The 21,691-nt window shown below is 52.3% G+C and overlaps 2 protein-coding genes across 2 annotated transcripts; both read left to right on the plus strand.

Annotated features, from left to right (window-relative positions):
• Positions 1-264: 264 nt before the first annotated feature.
• Positions 265-14,710, plus strand: Nelfb (negative elongation factor complex member B). Its single transcript, XM_040745266.1, has 13 exons — positions 265-578; positions 809-972; positions 1,319-1,418; positions 1,847-2,077; positions 4,919-5,104; positions 5,982-6,094; positions 6,904-7,006; positions 7,218-7,313; positions 7,832-7,974; positions 8,281-8,387; positions 12,533-12,674; positions 12,927-13,035; positions 13,982-14,710. Exons 1-13 carry the CDS (start codon positions 477-479, stop codon positions 14,126-14,128), a joined length of 1,743 nt encoding a protein of 580 aa, XP_040601200.1. The 5' UTR covers positions 265-476; the 3' UTR covers positions 14,129-14,710.
• Positions 14,711-17,491: 2,781 nt separating this feature from the next.
• Positions 17,492-21,691, plus strand: Tor4a (torsin family 4 member A). Its single transcript, XM_013123250.3, has 2 exons — positions 17,492-17,657; positions 18,350-21,691. The coding sequence occupies exon 2, from the start codon at positions 18,387-18,389 to the stop codon at positions 19,668-19,670; it is 1,284 nt and encodes a 427-aa protein (XP_012978704.1). The 5' UTR covers positions 17,492-17,657; positions 18,350-18,386; the 3' UTR covers positions 19,671-21,691.

Genomic DNA, 21,691 nt, shown 5'->3' on the forward strand with positions numbered 1-21,691 from the left:
ACACATCCAGAGGCTTGCTACCACCCTTCGCTGCTCCTCTGCTGGCTCAGAGCGTGGGTTCTGGTGTCTAGAGCTCAGACGAGGTGAAAAGCGGAAGATTTCAGGGCACTGGTGGTGGCTAGAGTGACCAAGGCCTCTTGCGAGGTGGTTGCGTCATCCCGACTCCGCCCCTTGCGCACAGTCTCACTCTTACTGGGTAGCAAGTCGCTGCCCGGAACCTGCGCGTGGTGGCGGCGTTTTCCCGGGACCTATTGGGTGCTGGACCAAGGCAGTGAAGGGCGGAAGTGGGAGGTGTGGACCGGTGCAAGCGACTCTGCTGAGATCTGGCCACGCTGGAGGCTGCGGGCGAGCGGAGTTCGGGGGGTACCCGTGGCACCGTGGAGAGGGCTTCTGGTGCTCCTTCGGTGTCCTCGACGGCTCCAGGGGAGCGCGGCGGGGATGGGGTACACAGCCGGGCGGCAGCCGGAGCCTCGGCCATGTTCGCGGGGCTCCAGGACCTGGGCGTGGCCAATGGCGAGGACCTGAAAGAGACCCTGACCAACTGCACCGAGCCGCTCAAGGCCATTGAGCAATTTCAGGTGGGCAGGAGGGGGCCGGGCCGCTGGGGAAACCGGACACAATTCTGCGCTCTCCCTGCCCTAGGATGGAGGCACTGGAGGTCCTGAGCTAGGAGCCCACTGAGTAACAGTGTTTTTCCCTTTTTCGCGGTTACCACCGCGGATTCGTGTACTCAGGGCATCCATGGTACCTGTGCTGAGTTGGCCGCGGCCAAGCAAAATGCATACGCGTTGACCCTCTGCTTTCCCAGACAGAGAATGGGGTGCTGCTGCCCTCCCTGCAGTCGGCCCTGCCTTTCTTGGACCTACATGGGACACCGCGGCTGGAGTTCCATCAGTCAGTGTTTGATGAGCTTCGCGACAAACTGCTGGATCGAGTGTCAGCTATTGCCTCCGAGGGAAAGGCAGAGGAGAGGTGGGTCTCTACTCGGGAGCTGCTTATCTTTTTTTTTTAAGATTTTTTTTATTTATTAATTACATATACACCAGATTGAATTGTAGATGGTTGTCAGCCACCATGTGGTTGCTGGGAATTGAACTCAAGACCTCTGGAAGAGCAGTCAGTGCTCTTAACCTCTGAGCCATCTCTCCAGCCCAAGGGAGCTGCTTATCTTTGTGGGTAGCAGTTATTCCTCCCCCCCATCCCCGCCCTATGCCTGCACAGTCGTACTTGTAAATACAACCTGGAATGTGTTGGAGGAGATTCCTCTGTATATCCTGCGTGTGGAGACCCACTTTCTCAGCTGTTCAAATCTGCCCAGGTACAAGAAGCTGGAAGACCTTCTGGAAAAGAGCTTTTCTCTCGTCAAGATGCCATCCTTACAACCAGTGGTGATGTGTGTTATGAAACACTTGCCCAAGGTGAGAGTTGGGAAGCCAGCCCTCCCGGGGGGAGGTCAGTGAGCCTGCCATACATACTGCTTGGCTAGCCTGCCCCATACCCTTGATTGGTGGAGGTCAGACTATCATCTTAGCTCCTGGAAAGTTTTAGGGACTTGCCCTCCAGCAAGCTCTGGGCACTTTCTCTGTATCACAGACTTCCCTTGGATGAGCCAAATGGAAACACACTTATCTCTTGAGTTGGAGGGTGGGTCTTTCCTGGGAATGGTCCGTAGGGATTCTGGATGTCCGAATTCACCTGCTAAGACTTGGAGGTCCATCACAGGTGCCTCTGTTGCTGTGGCTGGGCTCTACAGGCTCTGTAGGCAGCTGAGGCCTCCTGGCCTGTGGTGAGGGAGACTTGGGGGCACGGGCACCACTTGCAGGGAGCTGTGGTGTTTGCTATGTAGGTTCCCGAGAAGAAGCTGAAGCTGGTGATGGCTGACAAGGAATTGTACCGAGCGTGTGCGGTGGAAGTGAAGAGGCAGATCTGGCAAGACAACCAGGCGCTCTTTGGTGATGAAGTCTCACCGCTGTTGAAGCAGTACATCCTGGAGAAAGAGAGTGCGCTCTTCAGCACAGAGCTCTCTGTCCTGCACAACTTCTTCAGCCCTTCTCCCAAGACCAGGCGCCAGGGAGAGGTAAGAAGTCAGGATGAGGGCGATAACTGTCAGGATGTGTGGCCAGCCCCTCCCTTGCCTCTTCCCTGCGAGTGTGAGCACTAGTCTGTTTCTGTAAGCATGGGCTTGTATTAACTGGGAAAAGGTTGGTTGGCAGAAAGTTGAGGCAGGAGGATTGCTGTGAGTTTGAGGCCCATCTGAGTAACGTAGCAGATATCCTCTCAAAAATATAAAAAACACTGAATTCAACTTTTTTACTTTTTTTTTTTTTTTTTTTTTGGTTTTTCGAGACAGGGTTTCTCTGTGGCTTTGGAGGCTGTCCTGGAACTAGTTCTTGTAGACCAGGCTGGTCTCGAACTCACAGAGATGCTCCTGCCTCTGCCTCCCGAGTGCTGGGATTAAAGGCGTGCGCCACCACCACCTGGCCCGTCTTGTCAGTTCTTAAGTCAAGACTTTATAACTAGCTTACTATAGGCTAGCACTGGTCAGTAGAAAGATAGTGAGTTCTGTAAGCCATTCATATTTTCCTAGTATCTACTTTGACAAAAGTAGATGAGGTCAGCCGGGTTTTAAGGCTCCGCTGTGGGTGTTGGTGGCTGCCATGTAGGAGGGACTTGTGGCTCCTGCCTTTCTTTCCCTGTGCTTGCTCACTCTTTCCTGAACGTTCCTCCTTCCTTCGTTGTCAGGCAGAACAGGCTCCCTCTGCTCCCCGGCCTTTCTCCCACCTCCCGTTTCTTCTAGTGATTGACCACAGACAGCACTCGTTTCTGACTGGTGGAGGACTGCCTGACTGGCCTTGTCTTGGGCTGATTTTTTTTTTAAAGTTGTATTCCTATGTATATAAGCTCAAAGGGAAAACTGTCCAGAGGAGCAGGAAAGTATGTAGGGACAGAATGGGAAGATGCTTTCGAGGTAAGATTATTTGGAAGAAGATCTGAGTTTGAATCCCTAACACTCATAAAGAAGTCCAGGGTGGCCACAGGTTCCTGTGACCCCCATGCTGGAAGGGACAAGACAGAGTCAGGAGAAATCACTGGGCTTGCTGGCCTGCCAGTGCAGACAGAAACAAACAAAACCTGTTGAGCTGCAGTCTAGTGAAGAATCCCGTCTCAAGTATATAAGGTAGAGAAAGGTAGAACAGGTTTTTGCAAGTGTGGGCTCAGGTGTACACTTTCCGGTTGTCTAGCTCTCTGTCTGGTGCCCAGTGACATGCTGGCTTCTTCCTGGTTCTTCTGCCTCTCTGATCCACTGGCCTTCTTGACTATCCTACTTTGACATGTCAGGCCACACCAGGACTGATTTAGCCCTGCGTCCTGTGTCGAGTGGGTTATTCTATTCTTCAGGCTTCCTTTCCTTTCCTGCATTCCATCCTTGTTTTGTTGGAGTATATTACTCTTGGGATAAGCTTCCAGAGCTGACACACCAGACGATGTTTGGGCTTTTGGGCCAAGTGACTGGATTTAGAATTATAGTCCAAAGTGTCAAAGACCTTTGGTGATGGTCTCTGCTGTTAGTTTCTGCAGATGAGTCTGATCTGTGGCACTTTGATGCTGGCCTGTTTTTCTTCTTGGAAACTTTGCAGACTCTTCTAAGTGCTCTATGATTTCACAGCGCTGGAGACATCAGGCTAATGGGTCCCCTTTCAGTAGGACAACTGTCTTGCCTATGAGCAGGTAGTCCCAAGCTGATCATATGTGAAGCAGGCACACTCCATGTCAGGGTTAGACTGTCTCTGTGGTCTGTACCCATTGAACAAGGGGACCTTGGGCCATCCACATGGCTTGAGTAATGTCAACAGTGAAGATTTTGTTTCTGAGGTAAAGATCCAGGTCAGTCCAAGAGTTCTCGGCAGGGGTTTCGGAGAATGAACTACTAGACCATCCACCTGCTCTTGCCACCCTCCTGTCTCCTTCACTGATGACTTCTGAGTCTAGTCTGATGCCTTTGGGCTTCCTGTGATAACTTCACTTTGGACTAACCCCAAATATTTCTTTGTACCATAGGCCTGAGACTCAGTTAACCATGGCCAGTTAGCAGCTGAGTGAATTGTATTGGCTGAATCCTTTATATTAAGCAGGACTGTGAAGTTTGCCTTTGTTGGGTAGATGTAGGGTAGGTGACACCTGCCAAGGGAGTAGGCACTAGGGTCCCTTCGTGGCCCTTGCCTAGAATACAAGATAGAGCTGAATGTCAGTGTTTGTGGTTTGACCCCAGGCACCCTGGCCTATGTTCTGTGGCCCTGGTACTAGTGTTGGGGCAAGGATGGCCACAGCCATAAGCTTAGGAAGAAGACAGGGAAGCAGAGAGCCCAGTGTGGCCTCATAGGCCTTAACCTAGACCCAGAGGCAGTGGCAGCATAGCCTGAGCTTCATGTGTTAGGGCTCTTTCTTCAGATGGGCTCTCAGCACTGCTTCTAGGATGAGTCACCTACCCCTTAACCTGACAGGCAGGTGCTTGAAGTCACAGTAGATCACAGACCAAGGTATCTCTGGGATAAATGTGGAGCTACCACCTTGAGTAGCAGAAGTTGGCCCCCTGGAATACCATGCCAACATTTTGTGGCAGAGAAAGAAATGTGTCATGCCAGAGAGAGACTGGCCAGCTCTGTGTGCAGGACTAGAGCACCTGTGTGTGTCGTTGCCTGGATGGTATGATGGTATTTGTGTTTTGCTTTCTGAGACAGGGCCTTTGTTTTGTTTTGTTTTTTGTTTGTTTATTTATGTAGCTTTGGCTGTCCTGGAACTTGGTCTAGGCGAGCCCAGGGGGATCCCCCTCTGCCTTGTGTGTGCCGGGATTAAAGGTGTGTGCCACTTCTCCCGTCGAAGGGTGAGGATTGGACTGCATTTGTCTGTCTTCCCCTAGGTGGTACAGAAGCTCACACAGATGGTAGGCAAGAACGTGAAGCTCTATGACATGGTGCTGCAGTTTCTGCGCACACTGTTCCTGCGCACCAGGAACGTGCACTATTGCACATTACGAGCTGAGCTGCTCATGTCCCTGCATGACTTGGACGTCAGCGACATCTGTACTGTGGATCCTTGTCATAAGGTAGTACTGCATGCCACCCATGCACTTGTCCTGTGTCCTCTGAATTCACTAATCCAGGAATGACCTGCTGACCACATCTTCTCAGACTGCAAGCTTTGTGTCCCTCAGCCCCGCTGGGGGTGGACAGGTCCTGCAGAGACCTGGCTGTCCAGCTGCCTCTTGCTGGTCCTGCAGCTTCCACACTCTAAGTGGCAGGCCCTATGGCCATCTTTCTGTTGGGCTCCTGGCTTCTCCTGCCCCAGAGCCCTCAGCGCCTCTTGCTGGCCAGCACCAAGGTAATCTAGGAATGGGGTTTTCTGCACCTCCCTCTATCCCCCACCAAGAGCACAGGAAATCTGAGACTACTTCTTGGGTACTATGTGGTGTTACTTATTGCTAAGCACTGAGCAACACCACAAAACTGCCATAATATGTCTGCCCAGCTGCCAGCCCTGGTTAGTTCCCTATCAGGGAAAACAAATATGCCTCCTCTGTGTGCTGTCCTGATACTTGCTGCTTTGGGGCCTGAGGCGCCTCCTGCTCCCTGTAGGCCACTGGTCCCCCATGAAAGCTCACTCGTGTCTCAGACCATGCCATGTTTCCTTACGGACACTGGGGGATGAGTACTGTGTTTCTTTTTCTTTGTTAATACTTAGTGATTGAGTGACAAAACAATGATGGTCTTGACTATCTAAGCCTGAAGACCTTCAGCATGGCCCCCTTCTACTAATTACCATTTTCTTTGTCCTCTCCAGTTCCCCTTTCTACCCAGGGTTTGGCCTAGGGTGGGGTCATGGGCTTTGACTTATGTTTATCCCACAGCCATTTGGGCAGTGGCAGAGTTTGACTGAGGGGTGAGAGTCTGGGTATTCTGAGATTGTATGCTTCCTTCCTGTAGTTCACCTGGTGCCTGGATGCCTGTATCCGTGAGCGGTTTGTGGACAGCAAAAGAGCCCGAGAGCTACAGGGATTTCTTGATGGCGTGAAGAAGGGGCAGGAGCAAGTTCTGGGGTGAGAGTCAGCTCTATGAGGGCCTGGCCTTGGGATCCCAAAACAAGCATCCGGTGGGGCTTGCTGTCTGCTGTTGGTAGTTGGGGCCCATTCCCGTCTGTTTTGGGACAGTCATGCTGGGCACCATGCCTACTGCTAACGGTGCTAATTCATTGCTTGGAATGAGTCGCAGTAGCAAAGGGATCCAAACCTGAGAGGCATGGATGTCCTGGGGGAGTCAGCTTAGGGAGGAGGAGACGGCTGTCTGTAGCAAGTTAGGATGGGCTGTTGAGTCGAGGACTGGATGAGATGCTTCAGTCTGATTTCCAGCAACCTCTGTCTGTATGGAGATACAGCGCTCCTGGTATGGCCCTGCTGCGTTTTTTATTATATTCTTCCACTGGCTAAACCTAGAGTCTAAGCCATGGTTTTTGTTTTTCTTTTGAGATAGGGTTTTGTGGATTCACTGTGTAGACCAAACACTATGTAGCCTCAAACTCTTCACAGAGATATGTCTGCTTCTCCCTCCTGAATGCTAGGATTAAAGGCATGTGCCACCCCTACTTGCCTCTCAGTCAGGGTTTTTGAAACAGAGTATGAATTTATTTGGGGTGGAGTGGGGGATTTTTCTTTTACTCTGTAGTTTAGAAGATCTTTGAGTAAGTTATGGACAATTTATGAATTCAATACAGAGAGGCTTGTCCTCTGGGTCAGTCTCTAAGCCCTTGCAACCTAGTCTGTAGCTGTCCCTTCAGTTGGCCTAACACTGGAGCTATTAGAAACAGAATAGCCAGGCTTCTCAATTTATACCAAGGTCTCATTCCTTCCAGGGATTTGTCTATGATCCTGTGTGACCCTTTTGCCATCAACACACTGTCCCTGAGCACCATCAGGCACTTGCAGGAGCTGGTTAGCCAGGAGACACTGCCCAGGGTGAGCATAGGCATGCTGGTGGCTGTGCAGAGGATATACTGTCACTGGTGAAGTTGGGTTTCACTCAGTGGGTGGGTGTTGGGCCATGCGTGCCTTATGATTGCTCTCCTAGGGTCCTGGCCCTGGAAAGCAGAGACCCTGCTTTGTTCAGTGAGACCAGAGGACGGCACAGTCCCTGTGAGCTCTTGCTGAGACTTCTGTCTTCTTTCAGGACAGCCCTGACCTCCTTCTTCTACTTAGGCTGCTGGCACTGGGCCAAGGTGCATGGGACTTAATAGACAGCCAGGTCTTCAAGGAGCCCAAGATGGTATGAGGTCTAGTTTCCTCCTTTTCTACTAATTATGGGGAGTGACAGGGTGGGGCCTCTGGTAGCAGCACTCTGCTTCTAGAGTCTTTAGGTGAACACCCATTAAGGATGCAGGGTGAGCTATTCCATGGGGACTGGGGCCCACAAGGGGCTTTGCAGGTGCAGCCATGATTATGTCAAATGAGAAGTTCAAGACACAGCACTGGCCGGGGGTGGTGGCACACGCCTTTAATCCCAGCTCTCAGGAGGCAGGGGCAGGTGGATCTCTGAGTTTGAGGCCAGCCTGATCTACAGAGCGAGTTCCAGGACAGGCTCCCAAGCTACACAGAGAAACCCTGTCTCGGGAAACAAAAAAGGAATGTAGCCATGGACATGGGTCTCAGGAAACAGGAAGGAGGGATTCTGGGGACCAATGTCCAGGAAAGATGGGTTTGAGGAAAGTGTATTGGGTTAGGGTGTATATTGAGAGCGGCTGGGGTCACTGGGACCTTAGTGGCCTCTGACACTCCTTCTGCCAGGAAGCAGAGCTCATCACCAAGTTCCTGCCAATGCTCATGTCCTTCGTGGTGGATGACTACACTTTCAATGTAGATCAGAAGCTTCCAGCTGAGGAGAAAGCCCCAGTCACGTATCCCAACACACTTCCTGAAAGTTTCACCAAGTAGGACTCCAGGGCGGTGTTTGGGGGAGGCAGTAGAACGGGGTGCAGGTGGAGGTGCTGCCGGGTAGTCTGATGGAGGGAGGGCTGCAGGGGGAGGTGCTGCCGGGTAGTATGATGGAGGGAGGGCTGCAGGCGGAGGTGCTGCCGGGTAGTCTGATGGAGGGAGGGCTGCAGGGGGAGGTGCTGCCGGGTAGTCTGATGGAGGGCTGCAGGGGGAGGTGCTGCCGGGTAGTCTGATGGAGGGAGGGGTGCAGGCGGAGGTGCTGCCGGGTAGTCTGATGGAGGGCTGTGACTTCTTGCGTGCAGGTTTCTGCAGGAGCAACGCATGGCTTGTGAAGTGGGACTGTACTACGTCCTGCACATTACCAAGCAAAGAAACAAAAATGCACTCCTGCGCCTGCTGCCTGGACTTGGTGAGTCCTGATGGCTGTACTTGCTGCCACCTGTGGCCTGAGCTCCTGGGCCCTGGGCTCTGCCACTGTCTTTCTGCCTTCACCTCCAACCTCCATAGCTTGATTTCCATGTCAGGAGGCACTCTGTGTGTATGTTTGTAGGCAGGGTTAGCTCTCGTTCCGAGATGCTAGTGGGTCTTGTGATTTCCTGCAGAAGGGATTCATAGCCAGGCATGGTGGCACACTTAATTCCAGCACTCGGGAGGCAGAGGCTGGCAGATCTCTGTGAGTTCAAGGTCAGCCTGGTCTACATAGCCAGCTGTCTCCTTCCAGCTTTAGTGGGTTCCAGGCAGTCAACTCAGGTCTCTAGGATTGTGGTTTCTTTGTGTTTGTTTATTTACTTGCTCACTGCGCCATCTTGCCAGCCCTCTGTTTAGGTTGTCCAGGACAACCAAGGCTACATAGGGAGACCCTGTTTCAAAAAAACCAACCAAACAAAACAAAAAATAACAAAAACCCCCTTTATTTTGTTCTAATTGGTAAAAAACAACTCCTTGGGTGTTCAGACAGTCCCCTTTCCAGGGGACCCACTTTCTTTCCCCTAGCTGCCTGGGGGGGAACAGGAGTTCTGACTGGGCTCTTCAGTAGTAAAAGCCGTGGGATACAGTATGCTTCAGTGATAAGAGCGTTTACCTGGCATGGATAAGGTACAGGATTCTATACACCAACAAAAACAACCAACCACCTAAAGCTCCAGGCTTATTGGGAAGAGTTGCTGCAGTGGCATCCTATGTCTTTGTGATGACAGGCCCCAGGCATGAAGGACTCACCCTTTGTCTGGAGTATAGAAGACTGAACATAAAGATGGAACTTCTCCCCCCCTCCTTTTTTTTTAAAGATAGTTTTACTGGCTGTGATGGAAGTCACTCTGTAGACCAGGCTGGCCTTGAACTCAGAGATCTACCTGCCTCTATACCCCTGCCTTACCCCTTCAGTGCTGGGCATCACCAGCCAGCTTCTTCTCTAAATGTATTTGTAAGTCACTGGTATATTTGTTTTCTGCTTGTGCGAGCATATTGGTTCCATCTCACTGGATTTTCTTGGCCTGGTCTTTAGTTTTCTTTTCAACAAGTTACCACAGACTTAGCTTGAAACAGCTCAGACTTACTGTCTGTTGTTCTAGAGTCAGGAAATTTGAAGTGAGCCTTGCTGAGCTAAAATCAGGTATGGCCAGACTCCTCTTATATAGTCTGTGCCCTCTAGGTTTAGGGACATCAGGACATCCTGCTGGTCACAGAGTTAACTTTCTTAAGACTTAGAAACACGTGGAGTAACTTTGATTTGCCTTGTCCATGCATTTCAGTCTGTTTGTTTCTGTCTGTCATCCAATAAACTGGCAGTGTGGCTTGTTCCCGACTGGGGGATGTCTACCTGGAATGCACCTGTGGTGCAGCATTCAGTCATGTTAAGAATAATCTGACACTCGGGAGGCAGAGGCAGGCGGATCTCTGTGAGTTCGAGGCCAGCCTGGTCTACAAAGTGAGTTCCAGGACAGCCTCCAAAGCTACAGAGAAACCCTGTCTCGAAAAACCAAAAAAAAAAAAAAAAAAGAATAATCTGAAGGCTGGAGGATGGCTCAGTGGTTAAAAGCACTTGCTGTTCTTCCAGAGGACTCCCTTTTTCTTTTTTCTTTTTGGTTTTTCAAGACAGGGTTTCTCTGTATTGCTTTGGAGGTTGTCCTGGACTCACTCTGTAGACCAGGCTGGCCTTGAACTCACAGAGATCCGCCTGCCTCTGCCTCCCCAGTGCTGGGATTAAAGGCGTGCGCCACCAATGGCCGGCGAGGACTCCCATTTAATTCCCCACGTCTACATAGTGGTTCACAGCTGTCTGTAACTCCAGTTCTAGGGGATCCAGTGTCCTCCTCTAGCCACTGTGGGCACCAGACAGATTCATAATATACACACATACATCAGGCAGAACACCCATACACATAAAATAAAATAAAATAAAAAAATCTTGCTTGGGCCGGGCGTTGGTGGCGCACGCTTTTAATCCCAGCACTTGGGAGGCAGAGGCAGGCCGATCTCTGTAGCTTTGCTTGCCACAGCTCATGTGTACAGATCAGAGGAAACTTTGTGGAGTTAGCTCTCTCTTTCTACCTTCCTGTGGGTTCCAGGAAATAAACTCAGGGCTCCAAGCTTTTGTTGCCTTTACCCACTGGTTTGTTTGTTTGATTTGTTTATTTTTGAGACAGGGTCTCTATGTAGTCCTAGCTGACCTGGAACTCATATAGATCAGGGTGGCTTTTGAACTCAAAGATCCACCTGCCTCTGCCTCCCAAATGCTGGGATTAAAGATGTGTGCCATCACACCCAGCTCTCCGGGTGCTGATTAAAGGCTTGTGCCACGGTGCCTGGCCCCAAATATGGACTAGACTCCTGGTCTTGCCTTTACCTGCCACCTGCTGACATTACAGGTGTATGCCACCATGCCCAGCCATGTTAGGTACTGTGTATAGCTGTGACACCAACAGAAGCAACAGAAAAAACAAGACTTTTTTACTTTGATTTTTGTTTGTTTGGTTTTTTTTTTTTTTTTTTGAGACAGTGTCTCAATATATAGTTCTGGGTGTCCTGGAGTTCACAATGTAGATAAGGTTGTCCTTGAGGTCACATATCTGCCTGTCTCCACCTCCTGAGTGCTAGGACTAAAGGTGTGTGCCACCAAGCCCCGGCTAAGAGTTTATTTTTATTTTGAGTGTTTTGCCTAAAGGAATATAAGTATACCAGATGTGTGCAGTGATCACAGAGTCCAGAGAGGAATCAGGCCCCTGGATCTGGAGTTAGAGGCTGCCGTAAACCACTATGTGGATGTTAGCAATTGAATGTGGGTCCTCCGCAAGAGCGCCAGCGCTTCTAACCACAACCCGAGTCATCTCCGGTCCCAAAAGAGTCATTTTGACTCTGTCTCAGAGTCTCGGCTCATATTGGTGGGGAAGACATAGCAGAGCTGCTCAGTTCACAGCAGTGGAGTGTGCGGCAGAGGCCATTCAACCACAGCAACCCAGGAAGCAGAGTGAGGACTCAGTGACCCTCAATGCCTGCACAGGTGCCCTGCTTCCACCAGCCACCTCATCTCCCTTCAAATAGCACCACCAGTGGGGACCAGATGTTCAAACCATGAGCCTGTAGATGTTTCAGAGTCAGACCAGAGCACTAGTCTCAGCAGCTTAGTAGGCATCCTACCTGAAAAAAAAAAAAAAGATGACTTTAAGAACTAAGACCAGGGCCTCCTCTGAACAAACCTGTTGTGAGCTTTGTGTCACTGGATGAGTGACGGCCAAGTTCCTGTGTCTCGGCCGTGTTGTATGGGCTCCAGTCAGGACTTCATAGTGCAAGCCTGCTTGCCTTTCAAGTGCCATGGTTATTTGAAGGTGGGAGGATATAAGCATCTCAGCCTCTTGGTGGTAGTCATCACATGGCTGAGATTCATCAAATCTGTTTTCAGTAGTGGGCCCAGAACAGCTGAGTCTCCCCAAAAAGTGTTCCAGCTTTTCCATAGGTTCAAGTGGTATCAACTGGTTCTACCATCAAAACACCTGCTCCCAACTGTCAGGAGTGGTGGTGGATCCCAAGATTGTTTACACCATGTCCATCCTTCCTTAGACAAGACCGGGCTGTGGGACCGTGTCATCTCTTGTTCGGTGACTGCGGTCTGTCCCTAGCAGTCCTGTCTGTGGTAGCATTGCTCTTCATGTCATTGTTTGTGAGCAGGACTCATCTGCAATTGCTTGACCATCTGTCCTGCTTTGGTGTCTTCTAACAGGGGATTGGTTTGGCAGTGTTTCTCTGTATTCTTAACTGAGGAGTCCTTGGGAGGGCTTGGCAGACTCCCCTCTGAGGTGTACTCCTATGCGGCTGCATGTCTCTGGTTGTTTGTCTGTGGGCTTTCCGTGGAGGTCAGTTCAGACCAGAGCCCATGGCTGCTGGGCACAGCATCTTCCCTTCACCACACTCCAGCTGTGGTCTTGCTTCCCTGCTGAGAGCCATTACCACCTATCTCCTTCACCTGGCCAGCTCTCTGCTCACCTGAGTCCTGTTCAGACCTTGAAACCCTGGAGAATGCCTGAGGGCAGAGGCCGAGCCACCCTGTTGTCTTTACAGTGGAAACTTTTGGTGACCTGGCCTTCGGTGACATCTTTCTCCACCTTCTCACTGGGAGCCTGGCACTGCTGGCTGATGAATTTGCCCTGGAGGATTTCTGCAGCAGCCTCTTCGATGGCTTCTTCCTCACTGCCTCTCCCAGGTAGGACCCCCCCCCCCCCACGGGACCTTCATTTCTTGTCGGTTCTGTGCTTGACAGTGTGGGAGGGCCGTTGAGGCCCCGTCCTGCTGAAGGCCCACACATGGGTCTTTGAGCACCGGGACCTGTGCTAGAGTGAGTAATTCCTGGATGCGGCTTGGGATGTCCCGGTTCTCTAGTGGGGTGGAGCGCTGAAGGCTGTGCCTAGGAAGACGTAGCTGTTACGGCTCCTCCAGCCTCACTGATCTCTTCCAGGAAGGAGAACGTGCATCGTCATGTGCTGAGGCTTCTCCTCCACTTGCACCCAAGAGTGGCCCCTTCCAAACTGGAGGCATTGCAGAAGGCTCTGGAGCCCACAGGCCAGGTAGGTATCCCCCTTTTTTTTGTTTGTTTGTTTGTTTTTGTTTTTCGAGACAGGGTTTCTCTGTAGCTTTGGAGGCTGTCCTGGAACTCACTTTGTAGACCAGGCTGGCCTTGAACTCATAGAGATCCACCTGCCTCTGCTTCCCAAGTGCTGGGCTTAAAGATGGGTGCCACCACCGCCTAGCCTACTTTTGTATTTTTTTTTTTTTTTTTTGGTTTTTCGAGACAGGGTTTCTCTGTGGCTTTGGAGGCTGTCCTGGAACTCACTCGGTAGTCCAGGCTGGTCTCGAACTCACAGAGATCCGCCTGCCTCTGCCTCCCGAGTGCTGGGATTAAAGGCGTGCGCCACCAACGCCCGGCTACTTTTGTATTCTTACTAGCTGGTCTGATGTGTGGGTTCACTCCTTCAAGTAGGCTCAGACCACTGCTCAGACTACCTACCCTATTGCATACCTGTCTTTTTTTTTAATGTGCATTGGTGTTTTGTCATGGGTGTCAGGTCCTCTGGAATTAGAGTTGAGCTGCCATGTGGGTGCTGGGAATTGAACTCAGGACCTCTGGAAGGGTAGTCAGTGCTCTTAACCTCTGAGCCATCTCTCCAGCCCCCTTGCATGCCTGTCTTAATTAGGGTCTCTATTATTGTGAAGAGACACCATGGTCACAGCAACTCTTACAAAGGAAAAATATTTAGTTGGCGTGGCTTACAGTTCAGAAGCTTAGTCCATTATCATCATGGTGCTGGAGAAGTAGCTGAGTGTCCTACACCTTGACTTGCAGGCAACAGGAAGTGGTCTCACTGGGTATGGCTTGAGCATATATGAGACCTCAAAACCCATTCCATAGTGACACACCTACTCCAATAAAGCCACACCTCCTAACAGTGCTACTCTCTTTTGGGGCCATTTTCTCTCAAACCACCACAATGCCTGTGTCTGGCTTTCTTACAGAGTGGGGAGGCCGTGAAGGAGCTCTACTCCCAGCTTGGTGAGAAGTTGGAGCAGTTGGACCATCGAAAGCCCAGTCCTACCCAAGCTGCAGAGACGCCAGCCCTGGAGCTGCCTCTTCCCAATGTGCCTGCCCCAGCTCCACTATGAGGCTCTGTGGGGCTGCTGAGGGGTAGTGCCCTGTGGAAGGGGCCTAGTCAGCTAGGGGTGCAGGGTGAGCTGAGGGCTGTTCCTTGGCAGGGTGTTCTCTAAGTTGCTGTCTGGAGCTGGTCCCAAAAGGTCCTCAGTGTACTCACACATCAGGGGGGACCCATGATGGTATGGTATGGTGGGGCTTGACCCCTGCTTGACCCTGGCAGAGATGGATGACGGTTGGTATTAAGAAAAAGCCTGACTGACATGATAGTCTGAACAAAGCCCAAGGAGACAGGTATACTGGGTTTGCCAAAGCAGATGGGCTGGGCTTATTATCCCAAGCACAGGCATGGCGCCTTCCACAGAAGCCAGGTGGAAAGTCTGCAGGAGGCAGAGGCCTGAGGCCGCTTCTGTCAGGGCACAGTCCTTGCTGACAGATCTGTAGGCAGAGCCCTTCCCTGCAGCTCCCCACTCAGTGTATGTACCTTTGTAACACAGCAAATCCTTGCCCAGTTACATGTTTTGGCCCTTGAGCAAGGAGCCATGGGTGTACACACTGAAGTTTCCACTTATGTAAATAAAACACATTTTGATAAATCCATGGTGAGAGGATTCGTTTGTCCTGAGGCTGAGAGCAGGGGTGGGCATAAGATTCTTTTGTTCTTTTTTTTTTTTTCAAGACAGGGTTTCTCTGTGTAACAGCTCTTGACTGTTCTGCAACTTGCTTTGTAGACCAGGCTAGCCTTGAACTCACAGAGATCTGCCTGCCTAGGACTAAAGGGATGTGCCACCACATCTGGAGGGTGCAATATTCTTGTGGAGAGTCAAAGCTTTGGCCTCCCTGACTGGAAACCCTGTTCTGAGTGACCTGGTTTAGGGCCTAGCTGCTGGAAGATATCAGGGCCTCTCAGCTCTGTGTCTTGATCTCTGTCCCAATATCTAGGTGTGCAATCTTTCACTCCTTTTAGAATGAGGCATAGGAATTGCTAGGAGGACCAAGAATGAGCCCTAGGTCATAAGTGATTCTGAACATCACACTTTCCAGCCATATGGCAGCTTAGTTATCCCTTGGATGGTAGGGAGAGTCCAGCTGGGCATTGGGCATCACTGTTCTCTTCAGGATGTGAAACACCAGACAATGGCTGAGCAGGGCAGCTATCTGAGGCATAATGAAAGCCCCCTGGCTGTGATGGGGTCAGGCAGGTGTGGGTGGGTTGCAGGACCCCAAGTCTATACCTGGCTTTTCCCAGTTGTGGATGAATGCTATGTTCCCTGGTTGAGTTTGGCTGTTTGTCACCTGGTGGGGCAGGGGAGGCAGTCTAGTGTATCCCTGAAGCTGAGGGAACGGGGGTGGGAGTGTATTAGTTCAGTTTTCTGTTATAACACTATAGGCTAGATGAGTCATAAAGTGTGTTTATTTTGGCTCAAGGACCTGGTCCAAAGTCCAGAGTGTATTTGATGACAGCCATCTTTCCAGCAGAGGCCTGAGGCAAAGGGTACCTCATAGTGATGGTGTGTGTGTGTGTGTGTGTGTGTGTGTGTGTGTGTGTGTGTGTGTGTGTGTGTATGTGTGTGTTCAGGGTGTATTTGATGACAGCCATCTTTCCAGCAGAGGCCTGAGGCGAAGGGTACCTCAGGGATTGTGTGTGTGTGTGTGTTCTCTTTAAAGCCATGGGACTGACTGAGGGTACCAGTTCCATAATCTCATTTGATCCTAACACCACCCATCTTGGAGGTACACCACAGCTGATTGAATTCTCAACCTTCTACCACTTCTGATTGGGGGCCTGGGAGACGCTTCAACACATGACACCATAGCCACATGACTGTGGGACCACAGGAACACTGCTAAGCCGAGGAAAGATCATAAGTCATGGGTGCAGGCCTTCAGTTGGGGAAAGTGCTACTGGACTCTTTTATTTATTATTATTATTATTTTGGTTTTTCGAGACAGGGTTTCTCTGTATTGTTTTGGAGGCTGTCCTGGAACTAGCTCTGCAGACCAGGCTGGCCTTGAACCTGCCTCTGCCTCCTGAGTGCTGGGATTAAAAGCGTGCATCATCAATGCCCAGCTATTATTATTATTATTATTATTAAGATTTATTTATTTTTATGTATACAATACTCTGCCTACATGTATGCTTGCACACCGAAGAGGGCACCAGATCTCATTACAGATGGTTGTGAGCCACCATGTGGTTGCTGGGAATTGAACTCAGGACCTTTGGAAGAGCCGCCAGTGCTCTTAACCTCTGAGCCATCTCTTTAGCTCCCTATTATTATTTTTTAAAGACAGGATTTCTCCACGTAGCCCTGGCTGTCCTGGAAAGGGAAGGGGCTTGGTGGGTGAAGAGGGTCTGGGTTGGAATTGGTAAGGTTGGACAAGGGAGTGAGCGGTGGGGCTTGGGGGCTTCCTCTCTATAAAGGCCTGATCCTTGCAAAGATTAACTCTTTGAGTTCTCTGAATGTGCCACTTTTCAGGAGGTCGTTTCCTTACCCCAGAGTGAGACTGGACCCTAGAAAGTTTGACAGATCAGCCTCTTGCAAAAGTGACTGGCCAACATTGGGCCCACTTGGAGATTACTCTGTCTCTTTCTTTTAGGGTCTGGTCAGCTGCTTCAGGGCTGGTGTCCTTCCTGGGTCATGAAAGTTATAGACAGGAGAGTGGAGGTTCCTAAAAGACCCTCCTCTCTAAGGCCTGGTTAGTCAGAATCCACTAGGATATTTCACCTAGTTCCAGGCTGGCCAAGAAAACCAGCTCCCCATGAGAATGGGAGGAGTCTGGGGCCATCCAGGCAGGCCATTTCCTGCAGAAATGGGCACGGAGGTGGGCAGGGCCCCAGGCAAGCAGGCTGCTGTGAAAAGTCTAAAGCTTCTGTCTTCCAATTCTTGGCCCAAGGACATTTCTAAATGTGCTTCTCCCTGTTCAGAAGGTCCCTGAGCCTAGCTCTCGAACTTCTGTCTCTTTTGTCTTGTCTTAGAAGTGCAGCTGGATGGGTAAAGGGATGGTGGAGGACGGGAAAGAGGAAAACGACCCGCTTCCTGCTTATTTACAGTGAGCTGAGAGCCTCCATAGGATCTCTAGAGTCCCTTAGCTTTGCTGGGTCAGGGGAAGGACTACCCTGGCAGAAGCAGGGTCATTAAAGGGCAGACTGAGCTTCCGAGAGTCCCGGGGGCCTACGGGAAGAACTGCTGGAAGGGCCCCTCCCTCCCTATGTTCCCTGGCAGAAACACAGGGACGGGGACTGCAGACTAGGGGTTCTAGACCGGTCAGCCAGGCCTCCCCCACCCGCTCATCCATTCAGCCCAAGCTCCGCCTGCCAGCACCCCTGACTCACTTCCTTTGCATCTCAGCGGAAACCTCCCCAGAGCTTCCTCTGCTTCGGTCCCAGGGGACCTGGCAGGAGTCACGGCCCCCTTCAAGCCTGAGCTGAGTCAGGCGGACCCTGACCCACCCACCTCACCTTTTGTGGGGAAGACTAGCATTTCCTGCTTCCTGGCCTTGGAGGGGAGTGGCTGAACTGGGGAGTCTCAGCAGCTGCAGGTAGGGGGCAGATGGAGAGGTTCAGGCCAGCCTCATAAGTCAGGGCTCTACCCTTTCCCCGGCTCTCCTTTTTGTTCGTTTTTCTGCTCTGCTGTGTCCACTGGGAGGATGTTGAGGAACCCCAGGTTTGGGCATGGGTAGGGGTTAGGGATGGGAGTGGGGTTGAAAGGCCTAGGTTGTGACTGGGGGGCAGTGCTAGGGACTGTTCCCCAAAACATGGAAGTTTGGTCTGCACATACCTTTCCACCAACTGTCCCAGAGTATGGGGGCAGTCTCAGCTCTTAGGGGTACTGAGTCCTCTGGTGCAAGGGGCCTACTTGGGACCTGTAAGGCCTTTTGACTGTCCCATAGGTGCTAGGGGGTGGTGCGGGGTCCAGTCTGACCGTTCTTCACCTCTAATCGGTGACGGTGTGACCCCGAATCCTCCGTTTCTTGCTCCAAGAGGGAAGTCAGCAGCCTGATAAATTATACAACACCCCCACCCCACCCCCTCACTTCCTCAAGGCCTGGGCTCTTTCTGGGAGGACTCTAGAGATTTGCATGCATTGGGGCCCTCCTGCTGAGCAGCGGCTTCCTGGTCAGTGGGGCGAGGCGAGGCGAGGCGGAGCCAGTATTTGGCCGTGAAGTACCTTAAGCGACCCCCAGAGACTAAGATCAGGGACTCAGGAGATCCTCCAATTTTCCTATTGCAGGGAGGGGGACCTGTATGCCCAGCACAGCTCCTACACCATGGATCGCAGCCAACCTAGCCTAGAGCCCCAGGCCAAGGGCCCAAGCGTGATCGCGCCGGTGCGCGCAGTGCTCCGTCTGCGCCGCCGTGTCTGCGTCCTGCGCAAGAGGCGCCTCTTGCAGCTAGGCACCGAACCGGACGCTGGGACAGGGGTACTCGGGTCCAGCGGCAGCTCCGGGATTCTGCGTGCGGACCTAGACCAACCTAAATTCTTCACGTTCGACAGCCTGACGGAGTTGTCTTCCAGGACACCACGCAAGAGACGTAGGCGTAGTCGGGTAGTGCTCTACCCCGAAACCTCACGAAAGTACCGACCCCGCACAGAGCGCCAGAGCCGTGCACAGCGTTGTCTGTTGCTGCTTGTAGCCATCGTGGGGTTCCAGGTTCTTAACGCCATTGAGAATCTGGACGATAATGCACAACGTTATGACCTTGACGGGCTGGAGAAGGCGCTGCGGCGTTCTGTGTTTGGCCAGCCAGCTGCTGTGAGCCGCATTATGGCCCTGCTGCGGGACTACCTGGCTACACACGTGCACAGTCATCCCTTGCTTCTGGCTCTGCATGGGCCCAGTGGTGTAGGCAAAAGTCACGTGGGGCGCCTCCTGGTACGCCACTTCCACTCAGTGCTGGAGGATGGCGCTTTGGTACTGCAGTACCATGCACGACATCACTGTCCAGAGCTGCGCCCCGTTCAGGACTGCCGGAAGGAGCTGGCACGGCGCGTGGCAGATGTGGTGGCACAGGCTGAGGCCGAGGAGAAGACCCCTCTCTTGGTGCTGGATGAGGCTGAACTCCTGCCACCGGCGCTGCTAGATGAACTGCACGGCCTCCTGCAGCCACAGCGCTCGCACCATTTCCACAACGCTATCTATGTACTCCTCAGTGGCGTTGGCGGTCTAGAGATCACACACTTTGTGCTACAGAACGCATCACGTATGCTGCCCCCACACCGCCACAACGCAGGTAGCACTCAGGCTGAGGTGTCCCAGGCTGAGGAGGAGTTACACAGCGGCCTTCGCGAGCTCCTGGCCCGAGAGCACCCTTTGTGGCACTCTGCGGCCATCGTGCCCTTCCTGCTGCTAGACAAGCCAGATGTGGTCAACTGCTTCCGAGAGGAGATGGCGGGAGAGGGCTTTTTCCCCGAGCAGGAGCTGGCGGAGCATCTGGCAGAGCAGCTCAGCTATTACCATGTTGCTGGACATGAATTTGCCATTACAGGCTGCAAGCAGGTAGTAGCTAAGGTCAACCTCCTGCAGCAGAAGCCAGCACATGCTGGACACTAGCCAGTGGCCCCCGGCATTTGAGCTGTTGAAGAAAGCAGGAAGCATGTCAGGTGACCTGTGGCCCCCAAGCTGGTTCACTCTAGGAGCCAGGGAAGGCTGGGCTCCCAGCTCCCTCCCACTTCCTCTTCCCCCCCTGAGCCTTGAGATTCCCCCAGGGTCACCAGGAAAGCAGCCTCCTTCCTGTCTGTAGTCTAGTCCCTCTCCTCAGCCCCCCACTATGTCCATCATGTGATAGGGCCTCCACAACCCTAGGAGGCGGATGTGTGCATTCATGGTACAGCTTATCTCTATCTCAGGGTGAGTAGCTGTCTGTGAAGCTGGTCCTGTCGGAACACGTGGTATTATTCCCCGTGCTTCTCACACTGTGACCCCCTTGGATGCCTCCTTAGCTTAGAGGTGGGGAACACTTCTCCAGGCCGGGTGGATAGAGGTCTACAAGCCGGTGAGTAGATCTAGTGGAACCCCCAAGTGTCACGGAGCAGGGGCTTGGCTGAATGTGGGCCTAGCGGAGAGCCAGCCTCTTGAGACCAGCTAGCTACCTGTTTGCTCCAGCCACAGACACACACGCAGAGCTGACCTTGGAGCCAGCTAAAAGGTGCAGGGTCCTGTTTACCAGAAGAGGTTAGAGAGGAGGAACCTCTCCAGAAGGGTGATGTATCCCTATCCACCCTGGGGAGGCCTGCTGGGAAACCAGCCACGCTCAGGTTTCCCCGGGAAAGGGTCCCTAGAGCCTTCTAGTGCTGGGGGACTCATCCTTCCTCTGCCACCTGCTCTGGAGTGACAGCCCTTCAGTCCACGACATAGAACGGCAGCAGTGGAAGTGGACAGGGTCTTTGAGGCTTCTGTTTGCAGGAAGCACCAGGCATGCATGAGGCCCCGTGAGGACGGGGTGGGGAGCAGCTCAGGCTCTTGGCTGGACCCACGGGATGACCAAAGGAGGCAAGGCCTCTACCTGCCTGTGCTGGACTGCATGTGGAGACCCCTTGTCCTCGCCAGTGCAACTGTCCGGCTACCACAGTTAAATGTGGGTGAGGCTCTCCATAGCCCTTGGCGTCCTAGGTTCAGCCCTCTCAATCCCATCTGCGCATGCTCAATGGCCAAGGGCTGTGGGATTTTCTTGCCGTGAGGCTCCTCAGTGCTCTGGCAACTTCTGTGCTGCCTCCTGGTGGCTGCACCCAGCCCTTGCCTGCAAATGATCACCATTGTGGGGCCTGAGAATACAGCAAGGGTCATGACACCAGAAGAGGTCAGAGAGGAGGAGCCCCTCCAGAGAGGTGATGCATCCTCCCCACCCCGAGGGGACCTGCCGGGAAACCACCCGAACTCAGGTTTCCCTAGATCACCAGCCCCGAGCAGGCCCTCCACAAGTTTTCCTTGTCTCCCATTCAGCTTGCTCCAGCCATGGTCTGAGGACCTGAGTGATGCAGCCGCTGGGAGAGGGACTCTGCCGATGGGCGCCCTCACCTGCTGCACACAGACCTTATGCCTGGGAGGTGACCAGCACATCCTTCCTCAGGCCCCAGGACTCTTTCCTGCTCTGAGGTCTGCTCGAGGTTGAAAGGTTGGGCCAGGGTTGCAATGGGATGCAGACCTGGGAATCCAAGGGGTTCCCATGTCCACCTCAGTTCACCTGCTGAGCCGCAGGGAAGGAAGAGGCTCTTGCTCTGTCTTCAGGCCTTTGTGTTGATGCCTCAGGGGTTTGTGCGTGACCTGCTGAGTGGGGTGCGGGGCAAGTCTTTGCAGGATGATGCTGGGGTCCTCAGCACCCCCCAAGAAGGCCCCCAGGAGTGTCACCTGAAAACCCACTTGGAAGTGTCTCCTACCCAGCCAAGTGTTGCTGGTATTCACTCAGTTAACATTTCAGAACATCCGTTTAGTGAAGATCCAAACCCGTGCAAGTTTTCCTCTTATTTATTTATAAAATAACAGCATCGAGGCCAGTTTCTGGTCTTAAGAGTCCTGTACACCCAACACTGAGCAGGTTGTATCATGCTTGTAAATAAACTGTAGCGCGAATCTAA

The sequence above is a fragment of the Mesocricetus auratus genome, unplaced genomic scaffold (genome assembly GCF_017639785.1).
Source record: "Mesocricetus auratus isolate SY011 unplaced genomic scaffold, BCM_Maur_2.0 Super-Scaffold_100004, whole genome shotgun sequence".
Taxonomy (NCBI): Eukaryota; Metazoa; Chordata; class Mammalia; order Rodentia; family Cricetidae; genus Mesocricetus; species Mesocricetus auratus.